Consider the following 12980-nt stretch of genomic DNA (forward strand, 5'->3'; position numbering starts at 1 on the left):
GTTTTGTTTTAGTTTTTAATGTTTCCTGTTCTAAGAAAAAGTCAAGCAGGGAAACATTTGCTGATGTTGAATCGGATTTTAAGAAATAGATAAATAACTGAATAAAAAAAAGAAGCACACGTGACTTATTACATTATTGAATTTATCCCCAGATCAGCCCAAGCTGGTTGGAAAGAAGAGCCGGCTGCGGACCCTGCAGACACTCGGGTCAGAACCAGAGTGGAAGAAGGACGACCATCAGCAGGACAGCGACAGTGAGGCAGACGTGGTCCCATCACCTGGCAAGAAAAAGAAGAAGAAGAAGAAGAAGAAGAAGAAGAAGAAAAAGCAAGCGGAGACAACAGGAGAGCAGTGAGACGATGGAGACTTGGATCAGACGGTTAATGAGGAGACACTTGCAACAAAACAGAGGAAGAAAGACAACACATTTGGTGAGTAATTAACTGGTTAAAGGCTTACATTTCATCAATTTAAAAACAGAAGAAGTCAAAATAGATTCATGTAGCAACAACAACAACGGTCAGACACCAGCCAAGAAAAAGGAAAAGCAAAGTAAACCACAGAAAATGAAAAAGCCAGAAGAGGACACAGACTTATCCGGGACAACAGACACACAGACGCTCGGAGAGGAAAAGCAGCGAGTCGGTGGCAAAGTTGAAAAAGACGCGACTGAATCTTCTGCCGATGGATGAAAACAGAAAGCAGACGTACCTGAAGTGGAGATCGCAGGTGAGCGGCCCATGAAAAGACTGAAACCCGAGCTGAGCAAAGAACAGATTCTGAAAAGAGAGAAGCTCCGGAAGTTGCTCCGCAGACAGGAACCGGTCCAGCAGGAGAATCCCGCGGAGACGACAGACGAGCCCGCGGTCCCAGAAGAAGAGGCGAAAGAGGACCGCTCCGCCTCCCTGAGGTCCCGCATGGAGCGGCGGCTGGAGTCGGCCCGTTTCCGATACATCAGTGAGGTTTCGTACGGCGCGTCCAGCGGCGAGGCGAAGCGCATGTTCAAGCGGGACCCACAGGCCTTCTGGATCTACCACAGAGGACACACGGCGCAGGTTCAGAGACGGCCCGCCAATCCAGTGGACGCCATCATCTCTTACATCAGACAAAAGTGAGACGTTATAATCAATGTAGAAAGAAGTAGACCACAGTAGAAAGAATTTAATGTAACGCATCGTCTCTGCAGGTCCCGCTTGGTGACGGCTCTGTGGACATCGCCGTGTTCTGCCTCTCTCTCATGGGAACCAACCTGGCAGATTTTCTAGCAGAGGCCAACCGTGTGTTAAAGAAGGGGTCAAATATGTCACAGTGATTCAGAACAGGCACGGCAGGTTTCTTTGGTGCATGTATAGGACATGTCTGGATCACTGATTTGCACATTTGTTGTAAAGTTGTCCTGAAAATAGCAGAAGTGGTGAGCAGGTTCCAGAACATGCGGAACTTTGTCTGGGATTCAAGATGGTGATCGAGGAGAGACAACAAACGAGGGACATCGGGGACAGAGAGACACTTCCTTATTTGTCTAGTTTCTCTTTTTTGTTAATAAAAACGAAGTGTAGATGAAATAAAATGGCTCAAAATCCAATCATGAGAACCCTGATGGAGCAGACGGTTAGTCTCACATGTAAACACCTTCATTTTACACTTTTGTTTCCAGCTGTAAAATCTTAAAACATTGAAAAATATGCAATAATATTTATTGTCATGACATCAGGATTAATTTTGTTCCTTTTTAAAAGGCAGTTTTCTCAAAGAGGGAATAAGCGGCTGGAAGCTGCATCTTTCATCATGTTTAGTTAGAGGTTGTGCTGCTTTGGGCAGGAAACCTCAGGGAGAAAATATGTTCAGTAAACTGGTTTATTGTTGGCAAAAAACAGACTTTTTAAAATGTATTAAAGTTAGACGTACATCATTTAAACAGCTCAGTCTGAAGATTTTAACCTACGATGTGTTCGTCCATCTCTCACATGTTTCTGACTTCCTCCTCTGTTTACACTTCATCTCTTCCTACACTTTAGACAGAAATGTTCAAAATTACACTCAAAATATGAAGTTTAATTTGTTTGCTAAAAGGCTCAGTAATTTCCTCTTTGCACATTAGTTTGCAGATTTAAACACATTTGGTCTTCTAGTGAGTATTTGTAGCAGAATATGTGGAGTTGATCCAAAAAAAACAAAAGAAACTACAGTACAGTTCATGGGATTATAGAATCTCTTTAAACTCATACTTTAAAGTCAAAGTTATGCTGGGTGATGTCCATGATGCTACATCTCCAGGCTGATCATTGTGAACTCTGGGTGTAACAGCTCCTATAAATTGGGCGAACATGTCATTTAGAGTCGTACACTGTGAGTACAGCTGCATCCTCATCAGCTGGTAGGTAGAGGAGGACACATGTGATGGTTTCACCGTAGTGGCTTTGCAGAGGACTCTCACAGAGGAGACATCTGCAGAAAAGTCTGTTTAGCAGTCAGCCAAATGCATTTGTGTGAATCACTACTTTTGGAGCAACTGAAGTGTGCAGGCGCTCGTTATGAGCGTCGTTTCTAAACTCACGGTATCTGGGGACGTAAATGGTCTTTTTCTCTGTGGCTCCATGATCAAACCGATACACACAGGTCAGGTCCTGCCCCTCATGAAGGACCAGAGGAAACTGGTGAGTCAGCCTGGCTTTAATGCGGCCCTCATGCTCTGAGCGCAGGGATGTTTGGCCTTTGGCATTTTTCGGGAAGGACCCAGGAGAGGTCAGCCCCGACACCCTCCCCTCTGCAGTCACTCACTGCCAGCCAGAGAGGAGAGTCCTGCCGTCTCACCAGAGACACACTCAGCAGAGGGGCTTCTAAAAAGACAACAAGGGGACAGGAAGGCGATGAGCAGCTGTGTGAGTTTGTGTGAGTCACAGAGAGAAATATCACAAAGAAAGAAATAACGTAATGTGCACAAGAATGTGTATTGTTCTTTTTTTTCTGGTGCCTCCAGGCTTGGAAGCTTCACTCTGCAGGTCAAACACACCTTTGTGAACTCGTCACCGTCTTTCCACTCCGTTGCGTCCAAATAAACTCCAGACAGATCTGCAGAACAATAAAGCACATCTCTGTTCTCCTGTAACGTCTACCTCATGAGCATCAGCAGAGTTATTTTAAAAGGTGAAACATTGCTCATACTCACAAACAGACGGCAGTGTTGTGACTCGTGACACTTGGTGTGTAAATCTGGGGCGGTCGAACACACGAGTGACATTACGGTCCTCATACACTGTTGCAGGAGGACGACCGAGCTCGTCTGCATGTCTGAGTCCGTGTTGTCCTCTCTCTGCAGCTCTTCGTCGCCGTTCAAAGCCGAGGCGATGTCAGCGTCAGGTCTCCCTCCAGATGAAATTATATTATTTTGATATATTATTAGATATTTTGGCCAGAATAATCATGACATGAAATCTTCATATTGTCCCATGCCTGCCCACCAACCTTGTTGTGACTCGTTTTTTTAAGGAAGTATTTCTGCCAAAGAACAGCCAACAATGGCCGCCTGTTCAGGGTTGACTGTTGCCCCTCGGCAGGGAAAAAAAAAAAAAAAAAAAAAGAGTCATAGAAAACTCACTCATTCTTTAAACATCACTGGGATAAAAATAAAATCTTCCACTAAGTATTATGCATACAATTATTAGCATTTAGCTTAAGAGTTATATTTCTGAGCATATTCTAAATGTTATAATAATAGTTTTGGGGCGTTTTTTGCTCCCGTCACATTTTACTCTGTGGCCTCGTTTTTTTCTGCACAATCATGGCGAGAAGTTGAGAGAAGTCAAACATGTCTTGTGGGCAGTAGAACAAAGTCAGAATGCTATAAAAAAAAAAATAACGCAAGCTGATTTTTATGATAATGAACTTATATAGAAAACAATAGAATCTATATATCCAACGTTCTGTATTGAACTATTTACATTTTTACAACCTTGTCCTCTCCTCAAATGCACTGTGTTCAGCAGCCTGCAATTCAGTCAAAATTTCACGGTATTTTTGTCACATGACTGTTGGTCTCAGTGAAATCAATCATGGCTTCTAAATTGCGCTGAGAAATGCAGAATTTAATGGTTTTTACAGGATCTGGTTCAAGCAAAGGGATTTTTCGTGGTGACATTTTAAATGAGACATGTAGAATAAAATGTTTTTGATGAATTACCACAATTTCACTTACCAAACACTCCAGGAAGAACTTTGTTGGGTCGTCCCGGACAAAAATGGACAGGTCTCTCAGTGCTGCTGTCTTTCACTGAGACACAAAGTCCGATGTCTAAGAAGTATTCAGTGGAAAACACAAAAGCACAACAATTAGTATCGTGCCTTAGTGAAGTTACACAAAATATGACATTATTGATAGTAATGAGGAGGATAAAGCTCAGGTCAGACCCAAGTATCATGCTTAAGAATTAAATAAAAAACTAAACTCAGGCGCTTCACTCACCTGTTCATCAAGCTTTTCCAGGAGGTCTTCCATCTTGTGACCAAAAGCTCCCTTCCTCGTCCGGTAAAGTCTCAGCAGGCGAGGCACATGTTTTTCAAGGGAAGCACTTAAAGTCCCCAGGAGGTCTTTGCTGGTGAGCCGATGGAATTCTTCAGATATCTTAACAGAATAACAAAACAAAGAAATACCATGTGTACATAAAATGACTGGGTAGCAGTCTTGTTCAAAGCATGCACCATTTTAAAGGGATATTTCAGATTGTTTGAAGTGTGTTTGTATGAGGTTCTTCTCCATAGTCAGTGTACTCCTGTGGATGTATTTTAGACACCTAAAGAAAATGTTAATCAGTTTAAATGTACGCTATATTTAGAATATGTTCGGCTCTTTATCCTGCTGTCAGACAGACCTTACTGGAGGGGAAATTAAGCCTTTATCAATGCTCTACTCAAAGCTAGTAGACAAATACAGTCATTTATCTCACGGAACACAGGAGCTGCTGGTCTACCACTGCCTTGATCACTTAGTTTACTGTCACTTTATAGTTAATGTGGATTAACCAAAGTCACAACAGTCCCCCAATTCTACTAATAACCACTAATAATGATTTCTTTAGATGTCTAAAATAAGTTGTGCTGCTGTCCTGTCCACAGCATTACATTGCATTTCTGTCTATACACTGAATTAGCATATATTTGCATACAGATAATTGTTGGAAGGGCCTGTAGTTGAGTGACAGGACAGTGTATAGTAGAGTTTGCCACTATATCTGTCCACCACTAACAGCAGATCCTGTATTTATTCAGTTAGAGTCAATGTAGTATAATTACTCCACACACCACAATAAGCATTATAAGACAATAAATGAGGACAGTCTTACCTCCTCAATGGAACAAAAGTGCAGGTCATCTCTCCTGGACCTCTGATACCACAGGCTGCCCCTCTACTACCTCTCTCCGTCTGAGGGAAAAGGTCAGCTCCATCTTGTGCCGGATCAATGTGATGTTCTTCTTTTTCTTCTTCATTTCGTCGAACCATGAAACAAAAGAGACACATATAGGACATATTCAGTTTTCCAATAAGCATTTAAGCTGCAGACCTTGTAATCTGCATATATATATAATAACTACCATGATACAGCTTTATCTCATCAATATGAGACATACATGTATCCCACTGAAGCCAGAACTACCCCATCCATGTGACTGAATAGATAAAGGCCAGGTTGAATCTGTCATACAGGGGGAAGAGGACGTGCAAAATAGCCAACTGGAAACTTAACAGTAAAACATATGCCTGCTAGAAAGGATGGCACTGCAGTATTGAGTGACAGTGATTTATAATTGTCTTAATGAACACAAAACAAACACACCTAACAGTTCAATGACATTTTATATCATATCAAATCATTTTAAGAGACGAAAAAAAAGGTAAGAACATTGTGTTGATAGAGAAAACCTGCCACAAGTTGTTCTATTTACATGTTTGGGGATTATAAAAAGAAAGGCAATTCCTTTATGGATGCTTTAGAAAAATCATAATTTGAGTATATATTTTGACAGCCAAATCACATTGTTTAGAATATTAAACCTGTGTTTCTTAACTTGTATGTTTACAGAGCTTGTACAAAAGGTAATGTAGCCCATGAATGAGAGATATGAGATTACAGATAATTACAATTCATCCTCTATAGTGGAGGTTGGTTTATGGCTTTTTGCCCCGGTTACACCTACAGTCTATGGGCGTATCTATGAGCTACACTCGTTGTCTTTTTGATTCCTCACAGTTCATTATATTTGTACTACTCTGGTGTTTCAGAGAATAACGCACAGCACAGCACATACAGTATGAACGCCTCCGTTCTTGCTCGAAGCTCACACGCGATCTACGGCGGCAAGCGCGAGAATCAACAAAGCTTTATCAGTTCAAATGCGCCAACAGTGACAACCCTCCTTTGAACAGACGTTGATTCAACATGTTACTAACGTTACCTCCGCTGCCGCCCAAACGGAATGATATTACCCATCTCATGTCCCCATGTTAGACACAAAACATACATAACGTTACATATATTACCGCCGTAAAGAGGCTGTCTGTGTAAAATGTTATGACTGGCTTGTACGTGAACGTAACCGCCATATTGGACCGTGTTTAGTCGGGTAAACAGGATTCCACAGCACCGGGAAAAACTGGCCTTTGTTAAACAACTACAATTCAAGTGTCCACTATAGCGCTGGCGCATTGCCGAAGCAGTAAATGCTGCATGTAGCCGTAAACATCACGATTATACCGGTTAAGCGGGGCTGACACAGCATTCTACACAGTTAATAACGTAGCTAACAAAGCTACATGTGGTAGCTAGTTAAGTTAGTTGAACTCATTGAATTAATCTGTAGGTTGAAATAGGTCAGTGCACATTACTGATCACATTGGTTGTCTAGTAAAAAACACACTTACCTAACTTGGGAAACTTCAGGTCGACAAATAGTTCGATAATGTCCAACTTCGGTCCCACGCAGTTAGACTTTCTGTCCACAAGATGTCCGACCACCACGTTCCTCATCGCTTTCAGCACCGACTTAGACCCGTAAATACCCCGTACATGACAGCAACACACATGCGCAACGGTCGTTACGCGGATTTCATCAAGAAAAATAAGGCTCCACTCAGAAATGCTTGTTAACCCGTTTTGAAATGACTTATTAGGGCAACGATAAGGAGGAGTTTACTGGCCAGGCACGTTTTTGTTAGTTGAATATGACAAAGCTTTGTTTCTGAGTCAGGTTCATTTGAAAACATGTATGAGATCAACGATTGCTAGTTAGTGTTTACAGTGTATACATAATAATATCAACCAGTACATCCCAACAGGTAGCCTATTAAGACCTGTTCTGCATGACGTCCCGAAATCGGGGGCTTGAGGGCTCAGACGAGCATTATCCAGAGCATGTTATATACCAGATTAAAAAAAAGTCTGGGCAACACTATCATGTAAACAATTTTTACAAACTCAAAACACAATTCTATACAACTAATAAAATCAACTAGAAGATTTCCCACAGTATCGCGTATTTTTCGGTTATCAATTGAAGACACCAGAGATATTACTGTTATTCATGAGACGTTCAGTTACAATATAGCTTCCCACCAGTTGGTGGCGGTAATGCGTCAGTCAGTTGTTTAACAAGCTCCAATAAGCAGAAGAAGACACTCAGCTAGCCGCTAGCCTGTAGCGAAAGTTATGGAGAAGTATTTAAAATAGTGCTGGACAACTTAACGTGTTATTATCGCATTAACGCATTAATTAATTAACGCCTACAACTATTTTATCGCGCATTAACGCAGATGTTTTATTTTTATTAAGCGGACATTTTTAACACAAGAACCGGTCAGCGAGCAGTGAACAGCTGTTTGTGTGTCGTCTCTCTTGTTCTCTTGTTGACTTTCCTGGTTGTTCTTGTAGTTTCTTTTTGTTTCCTTAATCTCAGACTCTTACAGTGATGTAGAGCCACAAAACTAACTTGTTTTCAATCTGTGACGCTCAAGACGTTTAATTATTTAGTGTCCCATGGATGCAATTTTCTTCTTCTACTCCAGTTAGTCATTTACTACATTTCCCAGAATGCCGTTCAGCAACTTGTTTCAGTCCTTGTTTTGTATAGTTTAGTTTGATCCGTTTGTCATATAGTGTTTTCTCTCGATCAGAGGTGATGACTTCAGACAGAAAATAGTGCCGCCTTAAGTTGTTAATCTCTCTATTATTAATCTCCCTGTTTTTTATATATATATATATGATATATATATATATAAAAATATACGTATATATATACACATACATATATATATATATATATATACGTATATATATATATATATATATACGTATATATATATATATTCGTATATATATATGTATATATACATATATATATACATACATACATATATATATACACATATATATGTATATATACAGACATATATATATATATATATATATATATATATATATTTAGTCCGTTAAATGTGTCTTTGGACATACTATACTATGACTTTTTCAACATTCTACACTGACTTTTTATTTACCAACATAGTATACTATGACTTCTTTCATGACCTTTGACATACTTGTTGACTTTTTTATGCCTTTTTTCAACATGCAGTGCAATGCTATTTTAATGTTTTCAAACATGCTATGAATCTTTTCAACAACCATTTTTAAAGTTTATAAATTTTAATAGTTTCCAAACCATCTGAGGTAAGTATGTCAAAGGTCATGAAAGAAGTCATAGTATACTATGTTGGTAAATAAAAAGTCAGTGTAGAATGTTGAAAAAGTCATAGTATAGTATGTCGTAACAAATCTCATAAAAAAGTCTTTACCTCTGAGATGTAGTACAGTAAAATATTTACCTCAGATGTAGTACAGTATGAAATAAAATATGTACCTCTGAGATGTAGTACAGTAAAAAGTAGTGGAAATACACAATAAAGTATCTCAAAATTGTACTTAATTACAGTACTTGACTAAATGTAAAAGACAAAAGACAAATCCAGTTCAGAGTTTCTTTGTTTTTATTGTGTTGAGGATTTGTTCACTTTGTTCAGGCTATAAAACAGTCTGCAGAGAGGACGACTGTATGAAATACAAATAACACAATACTAAACTTCTCTTCTCTGGTCACAGCAGCTGAATATTTTATTATTACATTTTGTTGATTCATTTTCTACAAATATGAGTAAATAATTCATCTTTTATTGACCCCTAAAAACATACCAGACAGAGACCCTTGATGCTTCTGTTAATTCAAAAATAATACAAAATAAAACCCTTAAACACCTTTTTTTAAACTAAACAATAAGTGTTTCATGACTTTCTCCAATAATTTGATCCAGTATTCATAATGTATTATATACACAATAATCAGACATTAAACATTCTCATTTGACACCCAGATATTTAAGGAATGTGTAAACGCTTCTTATTCCTGAGTACATTGTTTGTGATGGTTCAACAGACTTGAAGGCAGGTTATGCAGTTATTAAAATCAGTGTGTTGGAGTAGTAGAAAGACATTTACAGACAAATAGAAAAAAAAAACATTGATCATAATGTGAAGAATCAATACAGTACACACCGTAAATCACCAATAATATAGATTTGTTACATTAAATGAAAGAGTTTCTCTGTAGAAGATCAAGTGTTTGTTCTACTCAGTGATTGACAGGAGAGATGATCAGAGGAGCAGAGTTTTTACCACCATCATTAAAACATGGACTAAAGTATGGGTAGAGTTTCTCAGTGAAGCAGCAGCCAGTAAAGGAGTAGATAAGAGCTGCAGACTTAATGTCATAGAAGGAGACCAGACCCTCCTCATGATCCACAAACACCCCCACCTTCTGAGGCTGAGACTTCAGAGAGAGAAGGACTGGAGGACCAGCAAGAGCTCCGTACTCATTCTCATTCTCCAAACATATCATCCAGTAACCTTTCTGAGGACTCGGTGTGATGATTTCCTTCCTGTTGATCGACTCTCTGATCACTCCTAAATCCCACTCAGTCTTCCCTTCAACCTGAACCTCGTAGTAAAATCTTCCTGAAGAGAAACTCTGCTTTGCTAAAACATTAACACAAGGATTAAATCTCTCTGGATTGTCTGGTAGATTCTTCCATACATCACCAAGTTTAACTTGTTTTCCATCATCAGACAGGATGAGTTCAGGATGTGCTGTATCAGGATCAAGAGTCACATCCACTGCAGACTGCTGGACCCTCTTCAGCTCAGCCTCAAACAGCTTCTTCTTCTGTTTACTGATCGTCTCCTCCAGCTGATTCACAGCTCTCACCACAGTCCCCTCATATGAAGGTGGACTGACTCTGACTCCTGTCCAGTTCTTGGTGGGTGGAGCAGCGTTCAGGGTCCTGAAGCTCTGGAGGAGGTGGAGGTGGTCTTCAGAGCAGGAGAGCTGCTCTACCTCAGTGCTTCTCTTCTTCAGCTCAGAGATTTCCTGTTCCAGCTCTTTGATGAAGCCTTCAGCCTGTTTCTCCGTCTTTCTCTGCTTCTCTTTGATCGTGTCGATGAGCTCGGCCTGGCTTCTCTCAACAGACTCCTTCAGAGCGGTGAAAACCTGAACACCTTCTGCTATCTCTCTGTCTGCATCTTCCTCACTGAGCTCCACCGAGTGTTTGATCTCATCAATCTTCAGTCGTCTCTTCTGGATCATCTGCTGGATTTCAGTCTCAGTCTTCCCCAGCTCAGCTTTCTTTCCTTCATATTCTTTTTTCAGAGGAACAACATCATGGTTCTTATGGACTGAATAAGTGCAGAGCATGCAGACACACATCTGGTCGGTCTTACAGAACAGCTCCAGCAGTTTATCGTGCTTCGTACACATCCTGCCTTCCAGGTTCTCCACAGGGTCGATCAGCTGATGTCTTTACAGACCTGACGCTGTCAGATGAGGCTCCAGGTGAGTCTCACAGTTGGAGACCAGACACACCAGGCAGGACTTCAGGGCCTTCAGTTTGGTTCCAGTGCAGACGTCACAGGGAACTTCTCCTGGTTTGGCAGCTTGTTGCTCTGAGCTGCTGCTGCTGGCTTTCTGTTGAGCCGACTGTCTGAACTGAGCAGCCATCTCAGAGATCAAAGTATTGACCCGCAGCTCAGGTCTAGAGTTGAACGCCTCTTTACAGTTTGGACACTGAGTCTGGACACTAACGTTCCAGTGTTCAGTGATGCAGGTTTTACAGAAGTTGTGTCCACATGGTATGAAGACTGGATCAGTGAACACATCCAGACAGATGGAGCAGAGAAACTGATCTTCAGTCAGCAGACAGCTGGCAGCAGACATATCTACACTCTGAGGACAACAAGTGTAGAAAAACAAAACTGTTATCACATCTTTAGCAGCAGCAACAGAGTGTGTCAGGTACTGTCTTCACATTGTGGGTCTCTGTGTGTGTCATCATGGTAGAATGTGTCCTGGAGACACCTACTGTAGAGGAAGTACTACAGAAGAGGGTTTGAGTACTTTAGAAAGGTGATCACAACATAGAATTTAAACACACAGAGTGATCCTCCATTACTGTCACATCACACAAATCAAAATGCAGTAACAGCTAGGCTAGTTAGCCTTTAGCAGGCCTAGTTTATCTGCTGTTACTTTCTTTGTTATGGATCCTGGTTTGAACTCACTTTTGACCAAATGTTGAGTTTCTCTGTAGAACAGTGTACTCACCACAGTTTGTCAGAGACTCTGTTGTGTTGTTGAGAAGAAGCTGCTGGATTCAGTTGAATGTTTCTTTAGAGAGAAACGGAGAGACTTGTCTCGACTGCAGCTCTGCTGTCGCTCACACTAACTTTCACTTTCACTTCAGGAAAAGTGACTCTGCAGCTCTCCTCTTTCACAGTTGCTCCTCCTCTCAGTGAAGCTCTGTGAATGAAATCATTTTAAGAGACAAAAAAAAGGTAAGAACATTGTGTTGATAGAGAAAACCTGCCACAAGTTGTTCTATTTACATGTTTGGGGATTATAAAAAGAAAGGCAATTCCTTTATAGATGCTTTAGAAAAATCATAATTTGAGTATATATTTTGACAGCCAAATCACATTGTTTAGGATATTAAACCTGTGTTTCTTAACTTGTATGTTTACAGAGCTTGTACAAAAAGGTAATGTAGTCCATGAATAAGAGATATGAGATTACAGATAATTACAATTCATCCTCTATAGTGGAGGTTGGTTTATGGCTTTTTGCCCCGGTTACACCTACAGTCTATGGGCGTATCTATGAGCTACACTCGTTGTCTTTTTGATTCCTCACAGTTCATTATATTTGTACTACTCTGGTGTTTCAGAGAATAACGCACAGCACAGCACATACAGTATGAACGCCTCCGTTCTTGCTCGAAGCTCACACGCGATCTACGGCGGTAAGCGCGAGAATCAACAAAGCTTTATCAGTTCAAATGCGCCAACAGTGACAACCCTCCTTTGAACAGACGTTGATTCAACATGTTACAACGTTAGTTAGTAACATGTTTGAGGTCTTAGACGAGTAACATATACCGTCGAAAAAAATGCATTTATCCAGAGCATGTTATATACCAGATTAAAAAAGTCTGGGCAAAACTATCGTGTCAGCTATTTTTACAAACTCCAAACACAATTCTACACAACTAATATAATCAAATAGAAGATTTACCACAATATCACGTACTTTTCGGTTGTCAATTGAAGACACCAGAGATATTACTGTTATTCATGAGACGCTCAGTTACAATACAGTTTCCCACCACTTGGTGGCGGTAATGCGTCAGTCAGTTGTTTAACAAGCTCCAATAAGCAGAAGAAGACACTCAGCTAGCCGCTAGCCTGTAGCGAAAGTTATGGAGAAGTATTTAAAATAGTGCTGGACAAGTTAACGTGTTAATATCGCATTAACGCATTAACTAAGTAACGCCGACAATTATTTTACCGCGCATTAACGAAGTTTTTTTATTGTTATTAAGCGGACATTTT

General features: G+C 40.3%; 1 protein-coding gene and 1 pseudogene across 1 annotated transcript; one reads left to right on the forward strand and one right to left on the reverse strand.

Annotated features, from left to right (window-relative positions):
- The first annotated feature begins 715 nt into the window (after positions 1 to 715).
- LOC137876846 (ribosomal RNA-processing protein 8-like) lies at positions 716 to 2446 on the forward strand. The gene is made up of 2 exons (XM_068716642.1): positions 716 to 1111; positions 1187 to 2446. The coding sequence occupies exons 1-2, from the start codon at positions 741 to 743 to the stop codon at positions 1263 to 1265; spliced, it is 450 nt and encodes a 149-aa protein (XP_068572743.1). The 5' UTR covers positions 716 to 740; the 3' UTR covers positions 1266 to 2446.
- Positions 2447 to 9016: 6570 nt separating this feature from the next.
- LOC137876847 (E3 ubiquitin-protein ligase TRIM21-like) lies at positions 9017 to 12707 on the reverse strand (annotated as a pseudogene).
- Between the last annotated feature and the right edge of the window lie 273 nt (positions 12708 to 12980).

Source organism: Cebidichthys violaceus, unplaced genomic scaffold, assembly GCF_023349555.1.
Source record: "Cebidichthys violaceus isolate CVI_PGR_0920_01 unplaced genomic scaffold, fCebVio1.0.p SCAF_20, whole genome shotgun sequence".
Taxonomy (NCBI): domain Eukaryota; kingdom Metazoa; phylum Chordata; class Actinopteri; order Perciformes; family Stichaeidae; genus Cebidichthys; species Cebidichthys violaceus.